This window comes from Pristiophorus japonicus, chromosome 15 (genome assembly GCF_044704955.1).
Source record: "Pristiophorus japonicus isolate sPriJap1 chromosome 15, sPriJap1.hap1, whole genome shotgun sequence".
Lineage (NCBI taxonomy): Eukaryota > Metazoa > Chordata > Chondrichthyes > Pristiophoridae > Pristiophorus > Pristiophorus japonicus.
This window is the reverse complement of record NC_091991.1, coordinates 178,208,308-178,228,584: the sequence shown is the minus strand read 5'-3', so window position 1 is coordinate 178,228,584 and position 20,277 is coordinate 178,208,308. Positions and strand designations below refer to the sequence as shown.

At 42.3% G+C, this 20,277-nt stretch overlaps 1 protein-coding gene across 3 annotated transcripts in view; it reads right to left on the bottom strand.

The window, feature by feature from the left end:
• Positions 1-20,277, bottom strand: part of usp22 (ubiquitin specific peptidase 22) — a 114,838-nt gene that overhangs the window by 25,689 nt on the left and 68,872 nt on the right. For all 3 annotated transcript variants that reach the window (XM_070901363.1, XM_070901362.1, XM_070901361.1), the window contains 2 exons: positions 15,841-15,942; positions 843-1,012 (listed from right to left, as the gene is read on the bottom strand). In XM_070901363.1, the coding sequence (XP_070757464.1) occupies positions 843-1,012; positions 15,841-15,942 (272 nt within the window). The remainder of the gene's footprint in view (positions 1-842; positions 1,013-15,840; positions 15,943-20,277) is intronic.

Genomic DNA, 20,277 nt, shown 5'->3' with positions numbered 1-20,277 from the left:
TATAACCCAGGGCATACTGGAATTTAAAAAAGCAAGATAAGGCCGGGGGGAGGGGGAGAAACTTGACGCTGGAAACAAATCAAAACAGAAAATGCTGGAAACAGATCTATCGGCATCTGAAAGAGAGAGATTGGATGAGTTAAATGCATCAGGAAGAGATTCTTTGTTTAACAGAGAAAAATGTCCACAGCTAATTTTTTTTAGTGTAATAAATGTGCACAATAGCAACAAAAAGGCATTTTAAACCCAACCACTGTAATGGTCAGTGGAACGGGGTTTATTCAGTGAGTTTTGGACGCGATGCCATGCCTGCCATATGTTAGTTGATGGTACAGGTATAGTGGAGTCAACTGTAGTAAAAGTCAGCGACTAATGCTTGAAACAGACAGTAATTAATTCAAATACACCAGTGACTGTGTGCAAGCCCTATCATCTTGGGTTGCCTTCTCAGAATTGGAAGTTCATAGAAGAGAGCTTCAGTTTAGAGCAGGAAAAATACCTGTACAAAAAGTTCACACATTTAATGAAACATGTTTAACTGTAGAGAGACTGGAAATAAAACAATTTAGCATCTTGAATATTAAGCAAACATGACTGTTGGCAAAATGAAATATTCATTAACATTTTCTTTTCTCCCAATTGATATTTATAATTAGAATTGGAGGTGATAACTAATTCAGGCCCCCCTCTGCTAAGATAAATACTTTGCATCCTCCAGAAGCAGTGTGACACCTCGAGTTCAAGAATACACTGCGTTTGTGGTAGTTTGGGAGCTCGAAGTGCGAACAGTACCTTGCACTGCATTCAACGGTTGCCGCATGACTTTGCCGATAACCACTCACCTCCTGAAATAGCCTAGACATTTCACAGACCAGACAGCAATTGGGACTCTGCATTTCACATTTGTGTCGGTCAGAAAGGAAAAAGTCCCGGAGTAGTGGAGTGTGGGTAAGTGCCTGGACAATGCAGTTCATGAAGCAGGTGTTCCCTAGGTTTATTAGGCCTCGGAGACCTGAAACAGAGAATACAGGAGTCATAAAATGAAAGCACGTAGCATTCTTCGGTCTCGGGTATAATCGCTGAAAATGTTAAACCAAATACACTTAGTTGTAGAAATGAACAAATATGTTCTATTTGGTGTATGCAATTCTACAGATGACGACATCAAAGTTCGAGCCCATATACTAACCAAGCAGTGCATTTACTGAAAAAGTGCATTTGCACTTTATAACCACAGCAAAAGACACAAATATTACAAACCGTAGCACAACTTCATTCTCCCCGACATGAAGTTGGTGCGGCTTTGTCCTCCTTATTTTGAGTATTGGCTCTCAAGATTGTTCCCTCAGTTCCCAAGACCCATTCATATTGTTCAGTAAACAACAGCAGTACCAACTGTGTCCCATTGCTCACTATGACTTTTTGTTCTGAATAACTTCCACTCACCCCATCCTTCGCTTTCTGCTCACTCACCTGAATTGGAGATTCCAGTTAATAGGATGGCTGATGAGGACAAGGACTCTAATCTAATTCTCACCATAAATTAGAAGCTTAAGACACATGATGGCTATTCATCTGGTCAGTGCAGTAATTCATTAAAGATCCAACTTTTCAAGCAACCGAAACCTGCAAATATCATGGCTTGTTCGACTGACTGCACGACGAGTCCATATATGATACAACAGGGACAGTGGATGCAGACAGCAAAAGTGGAGACATTTACAGAAAGCTGCCGTCTAAAGATTTCAGCACACAATTCCTGGTAGCAAACCAATGACGGAAGCTCTGCAGTGACCTTGACAAGGAGCCGCATCTCCAAACCAAAATCAATAGGAAGGGTCTAATTACACCAGTGTGAAAATAGCACAGCCCTGCAGAGCAACGAGCCGTCTCTGAAATCATGCCGTCAAACCTGCAGAAATTGGCTTTGTTTTTCATCACTGTTCCATGCGCAGGTCTGAGAGTGCTCAGGAGTAACTCGGCACAAGTCATACAAAATTAGCATTGAGCCATTAAAAAATTATGCACACTCACAAATTTAGCTTGGTGCAGATGGTAAAGTGAGCCAATAAATCTGGAGGGTTGCGTCACAGACACCAGCCATTCATCCATTGTGTGCACAAACCACATTGTCTAATCCATTCTGCTGCATGTTTCCTACACCTTAAATATTCCTTCCTTTCAAGCAACTATCCAAATCACTTGAGAGTTTATGGGCTCTGCTTTGACAATCATTTGCAGTAGAATTTTAAAAAAAACAAAACCTCCAAAAACATTTCTTCTAATCTCCCCTTCAATTCTTTCCGGAATTATTTTCAGTTTACACCATCTCATTCCTTTCCCTCTTCTTACTAACTGTTAGGGTTATCACAGCCCAGTCGGTACACGGATGCTGTGCTTCCATTGCGGAGGGGCATCAAATGATCTTCAGTCTATAGCTTTTTGGAAAAAGAGAGCCAGAGAGCAACTGGTCATAAGTGGCCATATGAATAGATGATACTACTTGCACTCCCCGTAGGCTTGCATCTGCCACTGTTTCAAACAGGGAGTCTTCTCTGCCTGTAAAAATCCAATAGTCCCTACATCAACCTTATTGTGCACTTGCAGCTTTCTTGCTTTCAGCAGTTCTGTTACCTATTACAAGCTACATTAAAACTTAATGATGGTAACTACATTTTGTTTTTAAAAAGCATTCGAACAGTAGAATTTCGCTGCTTTGAGTCTGTCGCTGGTCTGTATACCTCCTAATATTTAGCCTATCGGGATTAAAGTTGGGTTATTATTTACGGCCATTTTCTTGCCGATTCCAACAGCTCTTCACTGTGACAGCAGCAATAGTGAAAGATGCTACCCCTCTCTGGCAGTCAGATATTGCAGCAGTTGGAAGGGAGGAGTCATTCCAAAGACATCAAAGGCTTCTGTGGCAATTTAAAATTACATAGATTTCAACACACTATAATGAATGGGTGAGCAGTCTTGAGAATGCTTTAGGTGTACTTCGACACAAGCAGAAAAATAGAGGCATCACATGTAGTGTGTGTTAGGGAGCCATGCCCTTGCACTCCGCCAGCCAGGTGGTTTTAGTAATTTGGCACCAGTTAGTTAAAGAGCAGGAACAATAGACTACAACAACTTGTATTTATATAGTGCCTTTAACACAGTAAAACATCCCAAGGCGCTTCACAGGAGTGTTACAAGATACAACGAATAAATTTATGACACCGAGTAATAAGAAATTACAGCAGATGACCAAAAGCTTGGTCAGAGGTAGGTTTTAAGAACAGAAGGAGCAGGAGTAGGCCATTCGGCCCCTCAAGCCTGAAATCATGGCTGATCTTCTACCTCAACTCCACTTTCCCACACTACCCCCATATTCTTTGATTGCCTTAATATCCAAATATCTATCGATCTTTGTCTTGAATATACCCAACGACTGAGCTTCCACAGCCCTCTGGGGTAGAGAATTTCAAAGATTCACCACCCTCAGTGAAGAAGTCGCTCCTCATCTCAATCCTAAAATGGCCGATCCCTTATTCTGAGACTATGACCCCTGGTTCTAGGCTCCTTAGCCAGGGGAAACATCTTCCCTGCATCTACCCAGTCAAGCCCTGTAAGAATTTTGTTTGTTTCAATGAGATCACCTCTCATTCTTCTAAACTCGAGACCTAGTTTACTCAATCTCTCCTCAAAGGACAGTCCCCCATCCCAGAAATCAGTCTGGTGAACCTTCATTGCACTCCCTCAATGGCAAGTACATCCTTCATTAGGTAAGGAGACCAAAACTGTACACAATACTCCAGGTACAGTCTCATCAGGGCCCTATATAATTGCAGTAAGACATCTTCACTCTTATACTCAAATCCTCTTGTAATAAAAATACCATTTGCTTTAAGGAGCGTCTTAAAAGAGGTAAAAGATGGAGAGAGGTTTAGCGAGGGTGTTCCAGAACTTGGGGCCTAGGCAGCTGAAGGCACAGCCACCGATGGTTGTGCAGTTATAATCAGGGATGCTCAAGAGGGCAGAATTTGAGGAGCACAAACATTTTTGGGGTCGGGGGGGGGGGGGGGTTGGGAGTAGGCTGGAGATAGGGAGGGGCAAGGCCATGGAGGGATTTGTAAACAAGGATGAGAATTTTGAAATCAAGGCGTTGCTTAACAAGGAGCCAAAGTAGGTCAGTGAGCACAGGGGTGATGGGATAATCCTTTCCATTATCATTTGAAGAGAGGCAACAAAGTGGGGAGAAAGGAGAAATGGAAGAGTGGAGAGGAGAGAAATGAGAGGATGGGGGGGGGGGGGGTGGGAATACACTACTTGAGCCACCTAATCTAAATTACACTACCAATGGAAATACCTGACCTATATCCTCTTCCAGATCCCAATCGACAGACATTTCTTGATATCTATGGTGAGGATAAGGACAGAGATACAGGGAGGGCAAGCGCAACACCATGGAGCAAGGAGGTACCCATGGAAACCCGTAACACTAAACCCCAAAACTGGTATGAGTTATAACTGGGGATTCCATTGCTGGGAGATAAACTGCGTTGTTTGCAGCTACGACTGAAAGTCCCTGAAGGTGCATTACCTCCCTGGTGCCCGGGCAAGGAAAATAATAGGACGGGTGGGGAAGAAAAACATCCAGAAATCGTGGCTCACACAGGGACCAGTAAAAGAGATGAGTTGGAAGGGGCTCAGAGGTAGTTTGTTGAGTTAGGTACAACATGGAATTTACAGCCCAGAAACCGGCCACTGCTGATGTTTATGTTCCACATAAGCCTCCTCCTACCCTACTTCATCTAACACCATCCTTCCACTGCAGGCATGGTCAGTACCAATTTGGATAAACAGATAAGATAGGTCAACATGTGTGGAGAGACAGAATGGGCAATTTCACAATCGCACTCTCCCAAGGAGGGTACCTGGTGAAATCGCAGGCCCCCTACATCGTGGCATGTCCCTGTAACTGCCGCTTCCTGCTGGGAACGGCAGCTTTGGAATGAGCCCTTGGTGTAGAGGGGAGTGTTTCAGTTTTCTAGGGACAAATTCAAGGACAGGCTATTTATGTGAGATGGCTTTACATAAATCTGATTGTTACCATTGCGATTGGATAGAGGGTAAATGGGGCAGTGGGGGAGGACTGAAGCTAGCATAAGACAGGAGAGGGACAAGAAAACAAACAAAAAAAGTTAAACCCAAGTAGCAGGGAAAAAAAAAAATCAAAATTTTAGGCAAACGTCTAAATGAATATTTTACACAAATACAAGGCGCAACAGGAACAAAGAACTGGAGTTAGAGATATATGCAATCTAGTATTATGGACATCCTCTGCCATGTTTCTGAGATGCCAAACAGCTGAAGGGTATAAAGTATTTCACAAGAGTAGACCTACAAAAAGCGATGGAGGAGTTGCTTTATTGATAAGGAATGAAATAGCAACTATGGAAAAGATGGATATCACCAATGGGGACAAAGCCAAGGATGCTTCAAAAGATTGAGCTGAGCATCCCCTGCTATTTCCTCTGACTTGCCTCAGTATTCCACAATGCATGCCACCATGGCCAAGTGCCTTTTCCACTGGTTTCCACAAACTCTCAGTACTGCTACCCTATCAATCATTATCCTATCCAATTGCTCCAGGTCTTGCACTCTTTCACACGCTCTCTCCCTCCTCACCCCCCCGCCATCACATTCTCTGACAAAAATCAAGGCCAAGTACTCATTTATTATCCCCACAATTCCCTCATTCGCCGTAAGGCTTCCTTTTTCTTGAACTATTCTTTTACTTGTGTTTGTACAATCCTGTACCACTGCAGTTCAGGTTACCTGCCAGTCCTTCAGCTTTTCTAATCTTTTTCATTTCAACTCTACATTTTGCACTCTGCTCAATTTTATTTTGCAGCCTTAAATGTCATATACCTTTTTAAGCCTCATTTTAATGTCAATTTCTCATCCAAGGAACTTCTGCTTTATCTTGCCTTAATTATCTCATGTTTGAATGTTTCCCATTCTTTGCCAACCATCTTATCTACAGTATTCCCTTAATTTAGCTGGGCTAGTTCCCTTTTTATCCTATTGCCATTTAATTTTTCCTCAAATAATTGACAATTCCATCATGGTGTATGTTTTATATTGAACCAAATTATGTTATGCTCGATGTTTGTTTATCGATACTACTTCGTTCCAACTCCTGTGCTTCCTGGAACTGGATCTAGTATTGCCCCCTTTCCTATTGGACTAACGAGCCTGCTTTCTTCAACTGAACCAGTTATATCGGGGGATTTTTGAGGTCAATAAGTATTAAGTTAATGCAAATATGAACAGGTAACAAGTCTGTAACATGCAAGTTGTAGTTCACCAAAAGCAGGTGGAACCATGGATGGAGCTAAGCCTAACCCCTTGGGAATACATAGTGTTTCCCCTTAAAAGTGAGACACTGCTAATGTTCAGGGAGGGTGCCTCTTCCCTCCCCCCACCCTGCAACTGATTCTAACAAAAAAATATCAAACCGAATAAAGTCAAGTGAAATCAAACAAGAATATCAGACAGTGGGAGACGTCCAGTGTACTGACAAACATCACAAATTGGCATTCACAGGTCACCCAACGTGGACACACCCTAAATTCAACCAATGCCCTTCTGCTTCTCTTTAGGTCAACAGCACACATGAAACATATGGAGCGAGTCATCCAAAGATTAGAGAAGTCTCTGCTGGCAGAGGTCAAGGTTGAAAAGGATTTGGGCGTAATGATTGATCACACTCTGAAGGCATCTGGCCAAGTGTGAAGCAGTTACTAATACAGCAGATAGATTACTGCCATGCATCTGGGAGTGTATCGGGTTACCAATCAGAACACATTGTCCTGATACTGTATAGATCAATGGGGAAACCAGGTCTGGAGTATGGTATTGCAAGTTGGGGCCCTACCTCAATAAAAAGATATAGGTGCATTATAAAGGATTCATAGAACAATGAACAAAGCTCAGGGGACGACGTTATGAAGAAAGGCTCGAGCAACTAACATTATTTTCATTAGAGCTGAGACAAAGCTTTGAATGTCCCTTCCCAGACGCAATAGCGGATGTACAGACCAGACTCCCAGAGATGGTCATTGATTTGGGGTCAAGTGATACTTTTAAAAGGAGATGAATCGATACCTTTCAGAAAATGGATTGCAGGTTAGAGAGATTAACGGCACTGCTCGATTTTTGAAGGGAAGAAACCTTATTGTTCCGTAGAGAAGATCAGCATGCGACGGTGGGTGGGCACAGAGGGGGCAAATAATAATTAAACATAAACTCTGGTTGGGACAACTTAATTTCTCTGCCCACCCGATTGATCATCCCCTTCTGACTCTTCCTCCTCCTCCACCCCGCTCCCCCTCCCCACGTTAGCAATTGCATTCTGTAACAAATAAATGAAGCGTCAAAATTGGTTGTATTTGGTGTTTCGCAACATGTTTTACAAGGAGAGACAGATTAATCAATGTGATAGCGATGGCACGGTTAAACAAGTAGCAGAGCAGAACATTAATAATTCTCGTGCCACAAAACCGTACTAAATTCCAAACACTCTTCAATATCCCTCTGCATCAGAAGTGAATAAAGAGAGAGAGAGAGAGAGAGAGAGAGTCCCTGAAGCCAGTTGATTGAAGGTTGCAAGCGGTCCAGCAAGAAACACTATTCACGACCCAAGCTCATTGATCTTACTGCAGAAACTGATGACTCACTGCAAGGGCCATGCTCAGGAAATTTTTCTATCAGCAATGCACCATTTGCAGAGCTGCAGGTCTATTGTGATTTACTCCTAATTAAGTTAAATGGATACACATGATACATTCTTGACCTTCTAGGGTCATCTTCGCTCCATGATATGCAGACTGCACACACCATAGAAGTCAAACAAAGCTCAACTCTGGGGACACCACAGCAGAATATAATCCCGGCAATGGGCAGTGCTGGGAGCAGTTCTCCCTCCCCCCGCACTCCCGCCACCACCAACCATCCCACAAAGCCCCAGGGTCGCACGCATATGCCCGTTTGCTTTGACCTGAAACGAATTTGTAACTGCTTGAACAAAATGCCTAATTCAAGACCAAAAACATCTGCAGTCACGTATAACTTGGACTTGGGAGTCAGAGGTGGAAGACTGAGAAGGATCTCGTGCGTGGAAGAAACCCACCATTTGAAACATACCCTTTCAGTGCGAGAAACTGCAGCTCTGATGGAAGGGGAGCAAAGCAAAACAAGCAACCAAAGACAGTCGAGTCGAAGATAGGCATGGCGACCAGCATCTAGTTCTCAATGAAAGGTAGAAGCATTAATGGGGCCGTGCTTTTCCCTGCCGCAGTCTGGAGTTGGGTGGCCCTCCAGTGGATGAAAGCTGCCTAACGGGATGCGACCAAAACTTTAATAGTGGTAACCCCTTGTGATTGGTCTACGATTGCAGACTGCCACCCAAAGAGCAGTGGGCATAAAAGAACCACCAGCGTGAAATCTGGAGTAAAGGCTGCACTCCAAATTCAGGAGACCATTAAGTGTTAAACCATTGCATGCATTTAGAGCTCCGTCTCCCTCGGCCAAAAAAAACAGTTGTACCTTAGTAGTAACACAGAGGATGGCCAATAGGGGGCAGTCTCGGACAAGCTTAGGCCAAAGGTCCTTAAAATTGATGAATGTTGCTTCAAGAGGGAAGACAGGCAGATCAAAAGGAGAGTGGGAGGAGAAAAAAAGAGAGGAAAATCCCTACCATATGAAAATAAACTAATCAGATAACATTTATCAGACCTGTCCATCATCTGGTCAGACTCCTGCTCCTTCAATATTTTGCACCAGTTATTGTCTATGGGTGCAAAAACAATGTTCCAAAAGTATTTTAATCAGTCATGCAATTGGGTAGACAGATAGCAAATGGAATTGAGCATTGATAAATGTATCAGCGAAATTAAAAACTTGTGGGACAGAAATAAACAATGAATGAAATTGAATTAGCACAGGGAGACTTGGAAAAGGACCGGGAACGAACAGTGGACTTATTTAAACAATACAGAGAAACAATTAACAGGGCGTATAGAAATTTGGATTATCTAGCCAGACCACCACAGTGCAAGCCTATAGATGTTATAAGGCTTCACTTGAGCACAATGATGTACTTACAGAAAAAGCAATGAGGTTGTGTACTAAGAACAAGAAATGAGCTACAGGAAAGGCAGCAGCAACAATTTACACAGTGTAAATGAGTTTTACGCTCATGGATGAAGGCACTAATTAGGGACAGGGCAGGGGCACTGCAGCATGGTGAAATATTAAGCAGTATAGACAAGATAGACCCAGAACATTATTTCAAAGCAAAAACAAAAACAAAAATTCAAGTAAATTTAAAAGCAGACATCAGGAAAAAAAAACCCTCTGCTCAAACGAGAAAGAAATGTTTGGGATAATCTACTAAATCGGGTACTGGAGACATAAGAACATAAGAATTAGGAACAGGAATAGGCCATCTAGCCCCTCGAGCCTGCTCTGCCATTCATCAAGATCATGGCTGATATGGCCGTGGACTCAGTTCCACTTACCCGCCCGCTCCCCGTAACCCTTAATTCCCTTATTGGTTAAAAATCTGTGTGATTTGAATACATTCAATGAGCAGAGAATTCCACAGATTCACAACCCTCTGGGAGAAGAAATTCCTTCTCAACTCGGTTTTAAATTGGCTCCCCCGTATTTTGAGGCTGTGCCCCCAAGTTCTAGTCTCCCCGACCAGTGGAAACAACCTCTCTGCCTCCATCTTGTCTATCCCTTTCATTATTTTAAATGTTTCTATAAGATCACCCCTCACCCTTCTGAACTCCAACAAGTAAAGACCCAGTCTACTCAATCTATCATCATAAGGTAACCCCCTCATCTCCGGAATCAGCCGAGTGAGTTGACTCTGTACCCCCTCCAAAGCTAGTATATCCTTCCTTAAGTAAGGTGACCAAATCTTCACGCAGTACTCCAGGTGCAGCCTCACCAATATCCTGTACAGTTGCAGCAGGACCTCCCTGCTTTTGGAATTTTTTGAGGATGTTTCCAGTAGAGTGGACAAGGGAGAACCAGTTGATGTGGTATATTTGGACATTCAGAAGGCTTTCGACAAGGTCCCACACAAAAGAGATTAATGTGCAAAGTTAAAACACATGGGATTGGGGGTAGTGTGCTGACATGGATTGAGAACTGGTCGTCAGACAGGAAGCAAAGAGTAGGAGTAAATGGGGACTTTTCAGAATGCATTGTACATTAATGATTTGGACAAGGGGATTAAATGTAGTATCTCCAAATTTGCAGATGACACTAAGTTGGGTGGCAGTGTGAGCTGCGAGGAGGATGCTATGAGGCTGCAGAGTGACTTGGATAGGTTAGGTGAGTGGGCAAATGCATGGCAGATGAAGTATAATGTGGATAAATGTGAGGTTATCCACTTTGGTGGTAAAAACAGAGAGACAGACTATTATCTGAATGGTGACAGATTAGGAAAAGGGGAGGTGCAACGAGACCTGGGTGTCATGGTACATCAGACATTGAAGGCTGGCATGCAGGGACAGCAGGCGGTTAAGAAAGCAAATGGCATGTTGGCCTTCATAGCGAGGGGATTTGAGTACAGGGGCAGGGAGGTGTTGCTACAGTTGTACAGGGCCTTGGTGAGGCCACACCTGGAGTATTGTGTACAGTTTTGGTCTCCTAACTTGAGGAAGGACATTCTTGCTATTGAGGGAGTGCAGCGAAGGTTCACCAGACTGATTCCCGGGATGGTGGGACTGACCTATCAAGAAAGACTGGATCAACTGGGCTTGTATTCACTGGAGTTCAGAAGAGAATGAGAGGGGATCTCATTGAAATGTTTAAAATTCTGACGGGTTTAGACAGGTTAGATGCAGGAAGAATGTTCCCAATGTTGGGGAAGTCCAGAACCAGGGGTCACAGTCTAAGGATAAGGGGTAAGCCATTTAGGACCGAGATGAGGAGAAACTTCTTCACCCAGAGAGTGGTGAACCTGTGGAATTCTCTACCACAGAAAGTTGTTGAGGCCAATTCACTAAATATATTCAAAAAGGAGTTAGATGAAGTCCTTAATACTAGGGGGATAAAAGAGTATGGCTAGAAAGCAGGAATGGGATACTGAGGTTGCATGATCAGCCATGAACTCATTGAATGGCGGTGCAGGCTTGAAGGGCCGAATGGCCTACTCCTGCACCTATTTTCTATGTTTCTATGTACTCCATCCCTCTCGCAATGAAGGCCAACATTCCATTCACCTTCCTGATTACCTGCTGCACCTGCAAACTAACTTTTTGGGATTCATGCACAAGGACCCCCAGGTCCCTCTGCACCGCAGCATGTTGTAATTTCTCCCCATTCAAATAATATTCCCTTTTACTGTTTTTTTTCCCCCGAAGGTGGATGACCTCACATTTTCCGACATTGTATTCCATCTGCCAAACCTTAGCCCATTCGCTTAACCTATCAAAATCTCTTTGCAGCCTTTCTGTGTCCTCTACACAACCCACTTTCCCACTAATCTTTGTGTCATCTGCAAATTTTGTTACACTACACTCTGTCCCCTCTTCCAGGTCATCTATGTATATTGTAAACAGTTGTGGTCCCAGCACCGATCCCTGTGGCACACCACTAACCACCGATTTCCAACCCAAAAAGGACCCATTTATCCCGACTCTCTGCTTTCTGTTAGCCAGCCAATTCTCGATCCATGTTAATACATTTCCTCTGACTCTGCGAACCTTTGTCTTCTGCAGTAACCTTTTGTGTGGCACCTTATCGAATGCCTTTTGGAAATCTAAATACACCACATCCATCGGTACACTTCTATCCACGATGCTCGTTATATCCTCAAAGAATTCCAGTAAATTAGTTAAACATGATTTCCCCTTCATGAATCCATGTTGCGTCTGCTTGATTACACTATTCCTATCTAGATGTCCCGCTATTTCTTCCTTAATGATAGCTTCAAGCATTTGCCCCACTTCAGATGTTAAACTAACCGGCCTATAGTTACCTGCCTTTTGTCTGCCCCCTTTTTTTTTTAAAAACAAACAGAGGCATTACATTAGCTGCTTTCCAATCCACTGGTATCTCCCCAGAGTCCAGAGAATTTTGGTAGATTACAACGAATACAACTGCTATAACTTCCGCCATCTCTTAATACCCTGGGATGCATTTCATCAGGTCCAGGGGACTTGTCTACCTTGAGTCCCATTAGCCTGTCCAGCACTACCCACCTAGTGCTAGTGATTGTCTCAAGGTCCTCCCTTCCCACATTCCCGTGACCAGCAATTTTTGGCATGGTTTTTGTGTCTTCCACTGTGAAGACCGAAGCAAAATAACTGTTGAAGGTCTCAGCCATTTCCACATTTCCCATTATTTAATCCCCCTTCTCATCTTCTAAGGGACCAACATTTACTTTAGTCACTCTTTTCCGTTTTATATATCTGTAAAAGCTTTTACTATCTGTTTTTATGTTTTGCACAAGTTTACTTTCGTAATCTATCTTTCCTTTCTTTATTGCTTTCTTAGTCATTCTTTGCTGTCGTTTAAAATTTTCCCAATCTTCTAGTTTCCCACTAACCTTGGCCACCTTATACGCATTGGTTTTTAATTTGATACTCTCCTTTATTTCCTTGGTTATCCACGGCTGGTTATTCCTTCTCTTACCGCCCTTCTTTTTCACTGGAATATATTTTTGTTGAGCACTATGAAAGAGCTCCTTAAAAGTCCTCCACTGTTCCTCAATTGTGCCACCGTTTAGTCTGTGTTTCCAGTCTACTTTAGCCAACTCTGCCCTCATCCCACTGTAGTCTCCTTTGTTTAAGCATAGTACGCTTGTTTGAGACATTACTTCCTCACCCTCAATCTGTATTACAAATTCAACCATACTATGATCACTCATTCCGAGAGGATCTTTTACTAGGAGATAGTTTAGTATTCCTGTCTCATTACACAGGACCAGATCTAAGATAGCTTGCTCCCTTGTAGGTTCTGCAACATACTGTTCCAAGAAACAATCCCGTATGCATTCTATGAATTCCTCCTCAAGGCTACCCCGTGCGATTTGATTTGACCAATCGATATGTAGATTAAAATCCCCCATGATTACTGCCATTCCTTTTTCACATGCATCCATTATTCCCTTGATTATTGCCCACCCCACCATGAAGTTATTATTTGGGGGCCTACAAACTACACCCACCAGTGACTTTTTCCCCTTACTATCTCTAATCTCCACCCACAATGATTCAACATTTTTGTTCATTAGAGCCAATATCGTCTCTCACAACTGCCCTGATATCATCCTTTATTAACAGAGCTACCCCACCTCCTTTCCCTTCTTGTCGATCTTTACGAATTGTCAGATATCCCTATATGTTTAATTCCCAGTCTTGGCCACTCTGCAACCACATTTCTGTAATGGCCACCAAATTATACCCATTCGTAATGATTTGTCAACTCATTTACTTTATTTTGAATGCTGCGTGCGTTTAGGTAGAGTGTTTTAATACTAGTTTTTAAACCATGATTTTTAATTTTGAGCCCTCCTGCAGCCCCTTTATATTCATACATATTGTCCCTTCCTATCACCTTGTGGTTTACACTTACCCCAGTGCTACTCTGCTGTTGCCTTAGTATTAGCATTATTCAAAACATATCAGGGGCCATGATGAGACATGTACTGCTACATTTACACTTGTCTCAGATCAGTAGCTGCAGTAAGAGTGCCTGGAAGGCAGCATGCAGTTTCCTGTCTAGAAAATTACTCAATTACACACACAAGTGCACACAGCACTCCTGTCCCAGCAGTTCATTTTTTGTTTACTATTCAGAGGAAACTTTAGCACAAAATGGCTAGTGAGGTACAGACGATAAATTCATTTAAAAAAATCTATTGTCTAAGTATTCGAAGAGGAAGCGTGTAAAAAGTGGCAAGTAAATGGGATTCAGGAGATTGCTTCAACTGCAGTCAAGTTGGTGTTGCAAATTCTGTGATTCAATGGAGAGTTACGGTGGTAGAGTATGCAATCTGTAAACATTCAAGTAATCCCAGGAAGGTTTACCCCACTTAAGCATTTTTTAAATCTGGCAAGAGATTTAGGACAGAGAGCAAGAGACATTTTTTGAGTTAGTGCTTGAAGCTGAGACCATGTCAACATTTAAGAATAGGTTAGATAGGTGGTTGAGGGAAAGGGTCATAACAGGATACGGAAGGTACATGGGATTAGGACTACCGTTCTTGGAGGACAGAAATTACAATATGGATATAGGCAATTCAGCCCAACCAACGTGAGAGTGGGCCGAATGGACTGTTGTAATCTGTATTTCATTTCTACAGAGTTACATTCCACAGTGTCAATCTGAAGCAGTGAAAGACTCCCTCCTTCAGGAGTTAAGTCATGTCCAGACTTCAGAATTGCACGACAACTTTAACATGGATTCCCACGCAGCATCAGTGCTTAAAAAGTTGGGTAAACGCATCCTTAATGCAATGAGGGCTGAGCTTCGAAGGGCTGAATGGCCTTTCTCATCCCGACTTTTATTCTGCTGCTATCTCTAATCTCCTCCAGCCACGCCCACCCCACCCCGGCAAGATGTCTGTGCTCTTCCAATTCTGCCCAGATTATAAATCGCTCTACCATTGGTGGCTGTGCCTTCTGTTGCATAGGCCCCAAGCTCTGGAACTTCCAGCCTAAATCTCTGCGCCTCTTTTTCCTCCTTCAAGACGCTCCTTAAAACCTCTCTCTGACCAAGCTTTTGGTCACCTGCGCTAATTTCTCCTTATGCGGCTCGGTGTCACATTTTTATAAATCTCATAATACTCCTGTGAAGCGTCTTGGGACGTTTCACTGAGTTAAAGGTACTACATAAATGCAAGCGAATGCGTTGGAATTAAAGTACTCCCATCGCAAACTGAATAATAAAGCATCAGCTTTGAAACAACAAATGATTTTTAAAAGTCCCATTTTAGGCCTGGAAACAATGTAAACTGTTCTGACCTGAAACATTAACTTGCCTGTTCTCTCCACTGATGCCGACTGACCTGCTGAGCATTTTTCATTTCAAGATTTCTAGCATCTTAAGGTTTTTTGCTTTTTGTCCATTTTAGATTCTTTTCCCTTCCAGTTCTCTTCTGAGACATTTGATTACAAGAAAGAGACTTGGCTTTGCAATCCCAAGTTCCTGTATCCCAGAACCACGGCTCTGTTAAGCACCTCAAAATCCCAGAATTGAGTGCCCAAAAATCAGCATGCATTAGGATCATGTTTAAGAGCAAACTAGATTGAGGCCAATTGCTTTGGCCAAAGTCTCCATTTCTGAAAGATGGTAACCCCATTTCAATGTCATCTGTCATCTGGATGTTTTTGTTATGCTTGGTACCAGGCACCAGACAACTCCAAACCTAAGCAAACAGAAGCTTTCCAATCCTATTATTCTCCATGGCGACATACAAATTTATATATGGAACTCTGAACTTCTGACACTGACCAAGAACCAAGACTGCTGCTGGAAAAACAAAGCTAAGGACATTGCAAGAGAGAAGCCGTCACACAGTGCTTTGTACGAGACGATCACCGGCGACTTTTACGACACAAGGATTATTCAGTGTACATGAAAGGTGCCAAGAAAAATTATGACGAAGATTGGAAGTATACATTTTACAGCAATATTATGTGGTAGAAGCAAAACATAGATTTTTAAATCTACTGCCAGGATTCCAAATGTGACTTGTGTACTGACCAGGCCATTATTATTGGCACAAGAAGCTTCTGACCCTTATTTTACCTGAACTCTTTCACTTACCGATGGTACAATTTGTAGTTATTTTCCTACGTTTGGGATTGTGCCGTAGTAATTCCAATTCTCTTTTTGTTGGTTCCCATGTTGAATACTTTTCACCAACCCCTAACAAGATTTAAAAAAAAAAGACAGATTTAAATTTGTATGCCACGTGATCATTCACAGACAGTTTAATGTTGCACAAACTCTGCACAAAGTAAAAGAATTTCAAGGTGGGTATAAATCTTACACTAGTATACCACAGAGAATAATTTCAAATGGACCTAAAATTCTTCTCTTCAGGGTCTGATGTCTGACATATGGAGCATTGTGGTAAAACCCAGTGGTACTCCAGATATTAAATCGTGGAAGTACATCCACAATTCCATGCAACACAAGACAAGACCTCTGCCTCTGCCTCCTCTGGGCCACTGAGTGGAGACTCAGCATTTCACTATACAGCTACAAACAGCTCTTTCTGGCAATTCCTGTGTACATCAGACAAGCTAGATCATGAGGAACCGAGCCCATTCCATCAGTTGTGATATTCTGCAAGGTGAGAAGTCATACATAAAATTAAACAGGTGGAAATAAAAAGTGTCAAATCACACTCTGGCTCTCCCAATGCAAGACATTGCCTACTGGAGCAGTTGCACTTACAGATGGCATGATGCTTCATCTGTCTCATTTGCTGCTAATGGAATTTTTGCATGACTGCACTTCAAAAGTGTTGAGACATCTTGAGGTCATGAAAGGTGCTATATAAATGCAAGTTGTTTCTTTTTGTATTTTTCATTATATTACAGATTTAAGCAAGAAATTTCCATCAAAATCACTTGCCACAGGCTGAACTTGCACAATTCCAGTAAGGTCTTTCTCTGCAAGTCCAATACCCTTTCTGACTTGCACACACCACACCAGCACCCCACCAAATATACTGAATGCAAAATTTATGATTTATTTCTTTCCCTGCAGTTTTCTCTGCATCAATCCTTCCCTATCCTTTCCCAGTACACAGACCAGAGATCTCTTGGAAATCTCTGTCCTGCATCAGCTCATTAACATAGGCAGATATACTGGTGTTGCTAACAGAGTGTCAGCACTTCTGCATCTCCCACCACTAGAACAAGACAACTTTTCCCAGAGATTTTCAACATTGTATTCTGTGCACAGACAGAAAGGTGCAGCTCAGCATGTCGAAGCTCTCAAGACTGGAGCACATATTCCAAATTGACACTCAAATGCAATGCAGAGTGAGCTGCATTGTTGGATGTGTCGGCTTTTGGATGAGATGTTAAACCAAGGCCCTGTCTGCCTGCTCAGGTGGACGCAAAAGATCTCATGGCACTATTCAAAGAGGTGTAAGGGGACACTCCCTGATGTCCTGGCCAATATTTATTCCTCAACATAACGAAAGCAGATAATCCAATTATTTATTTCACTGGTGTTTATGGGATCTTGCCATGAGCATATTGGCTGTCTCGTTCCCTACATTACAACAGTGAGTGACTACACTTCAAACAGACTTCACTGGTTATAAAGTGCTTTGGAAAGGCACTATATAAATGCAGATCTTTGTTTACAGGTGAACAACTAAGAGCGCAGGTATCAAGGGGAGCAATCAGTATAGCTTTAAGTAATGCATTGCAAATCTACAGCAACTGAACTAATGGAAGGGGGGCAATGTGGTACATGTCGTTTACTTAGATTTTCAAAAGGCATTCAATGAAGCTCCTCGTGCAGTAAGGAAGTTAAGACTCATTGAACATGACAGATTGAGAATGAGTTATTATTTAAAAGGAGAGAGATTGCAAAGTGCTGCAGTACAGCAGGACCTGAGGGTACTTGTGCAAGAAACACAAAAGGTTAGTATGCAGGTACAGCAAGTGATCAGGAAGACCAATGGAATCTTGACCTTTATCGCAAAGGGGATAGAGTATAAAAGCAGGGAAGTCTTGCTGCAGTTGTACAGGGGTATTGGTGAGGCCACACCTGGAATACTGTGCGCAGTTTTGGTTTCCATATTTACGAAAGGATATACTTGCTTTGGAGGTAGTTCAGAGAAGGTTCACTAGGTTGATTCCGGAGATGAGGGGGTTGACTTATGAGGAAAGGTTGAGTAGGTTGGGCCTCTACTCATTGGAATTCAGAAGAATGAGAGGTGATCTTATCGAAATGTATAAGATTATAAGGGGGCTTGACAAGGTGGATGCAGAGCAGATGTTTCCACTGATGGGAGAGACTAGAACTAGAGGGCATGATCTTAGAATAAGGGGCTACTCATTTAAAAAACAGAGATGAGGAAACATTTCTTCTCCGAGGGTTGTGGATCTGTGGAACTCACTGCCTCAGAGAGCGGTGGAAGCTGAGACACTGAATAAATTTAAATCAGAAATAGACAGTTTCTTAAACAATAAGGGAATAAGGGGTTACGGGGAGCAGGCAGAGAGGTGGACCCAAGTCCATGATCTGATCAGCCATGATCGTATGGTCGATTCCTGCTCCTATTTATTATGTTCTTGTGTTCTTATGTAAAAGAAAAACAGGGTTGCAATAAATAAAAATTGTTTTCTTGGAAAAAGTAGCCTAATGGTGCTCCACAGGGATCTGCTTACAATATTTGTCATTGATATGGAACAGGATGTGCCGAGTAGCATTAAATTTGCTGATGACACAAAGCTATGGCAGATAGAGTAGAAAAAAAAGAGAAAGATTAACTTCAGAATCTTGCACCAATTACATATATAGATGAATTGAGATGTAACCGATGGGGTTTAATGCAGCTAACTGAATAGTAATGCATATATGAACACATAAAAGCAAATATGAAAGGCTCTTATTTGCATATTGCAAGTTAGTTATGGATAAGGATAAGGACAGACCTGGAATAAAAGTCCCAAATTGGAGAAAAGCTAACTTTGCTAAGTTGAGCAATGATTTGGCCACAGTGGACTGGAAACACCTACTTGTAGGTAAAATCAGTGAGAAGCATTCAAGGAGGAGATCCGGAAGGCTCAGGTCAAACATGTGCCCTTAAAAAAAAAAACGACTGGGAAAAATAATTCTAGAGCCCCCTGGATGTCTAGGGACTTACAAAGGAGGATCAAGAAAAAAAAGGGACGCTTATGTTATATACCAACAGCTAAATACTTTAGAATCTTTGGAGGAACATAGCAAGTTAAGAGGTAAAATTAAAAAGCATGTTAGGAATACTAAGAGAGCATGAAAAATTCTTGGCTAGTAAAATTAAAGGAAAACCCAAAGATGTTCTATAAATATATTAAGAGCAAGAGGGTAACTAAAGAAAGGGTGGGGTCTATTAGAGACCATGAGGGTAATCTTTGTGTGGAGGCGGAAGATGTTGGTATGGTTCTTAATGAATACTTTGCATCTGTTTTCACAAAGGAAAAGGGTAATGCAGATACTGCTATCAAGGAGGAGTGTGAAATTCTGGATGAAATAAACAAACAGTGAGAGAGGAAGTATTAAGGGGTTTAGCAGCTTTGAAAGGTAGATAAGTCCCCAAGCCCGGATGAAATGCATCCCAGGTTGCTGAGCGAAGTAAAAGAGGAAATAGCAGAAGCCTTGACCACCATTTTCCAGTCCTCTTTGGATTTGGGCATGGTGCCGGAGGATTGGAGGACTGCTAATGTGATACCCTTGTTTAAGAAAGGAGAAAGGGATAGGCTGAGTAATTACAGACCTGTCAGCCTAACCTCAGTGGTGGGAAAACTATTGGAAAAAATCCTGAAAGACAGGATAAATCTACATTTGTAAAGGCAAGGATTAATTAGGGACAGTCAGCACGGATTTGTTAAGAGAAGATTGTGTTTGACTAACCTGATTAAATTTTTTGAGGAGATAACCAGGAGGGTCGATGAGGCTAGTGCGTACAATGTAGCGTAAATGGACTTTATCAAAGCTTTGGATAAGGTTCCACATGGTAGACTGGTCACGAAGGTTAAAGCCCATGGGATCTAGGGCAAAGTGGCTAGTTGGATCCAAAATTGGCTTATTAGGTAAGAAGCAAAGGGTAATGGTTGACGGATGTTTGTGACTGGAAGGATGTTTCCAGTGGGGTTCCGTAGGGTTCAGTACTGGGTCCCTTGCTTTTTGTGGTATACATCAATGATTTAGATTTGAATATAGAGATATGATTAAGTTTGCAGATGACACTAAAATTGGCTGTGTGGTTGAATGAAGAGGAAAGTCATGGACCACAGTAGGATATCAATCTACTGGTCGGGTGGGCAGAGCAGTGGCAAATGGAATTTAATTCAGAGAAGTGTGAGGTAATGCACTTTGGGAGGGCCAATAAGGAAAGGGTATACACATTAAGCGGTAGGCCACTTAGCGATAGGAAGAGGGATGAAGTCCTGCAGGCAGAGTTTAGGGAGCTAGGAGAGAGATTAAAAAGCAGGACCTCAAAAAAGGTAGTAATCTCCGGATTACTCCCAATGC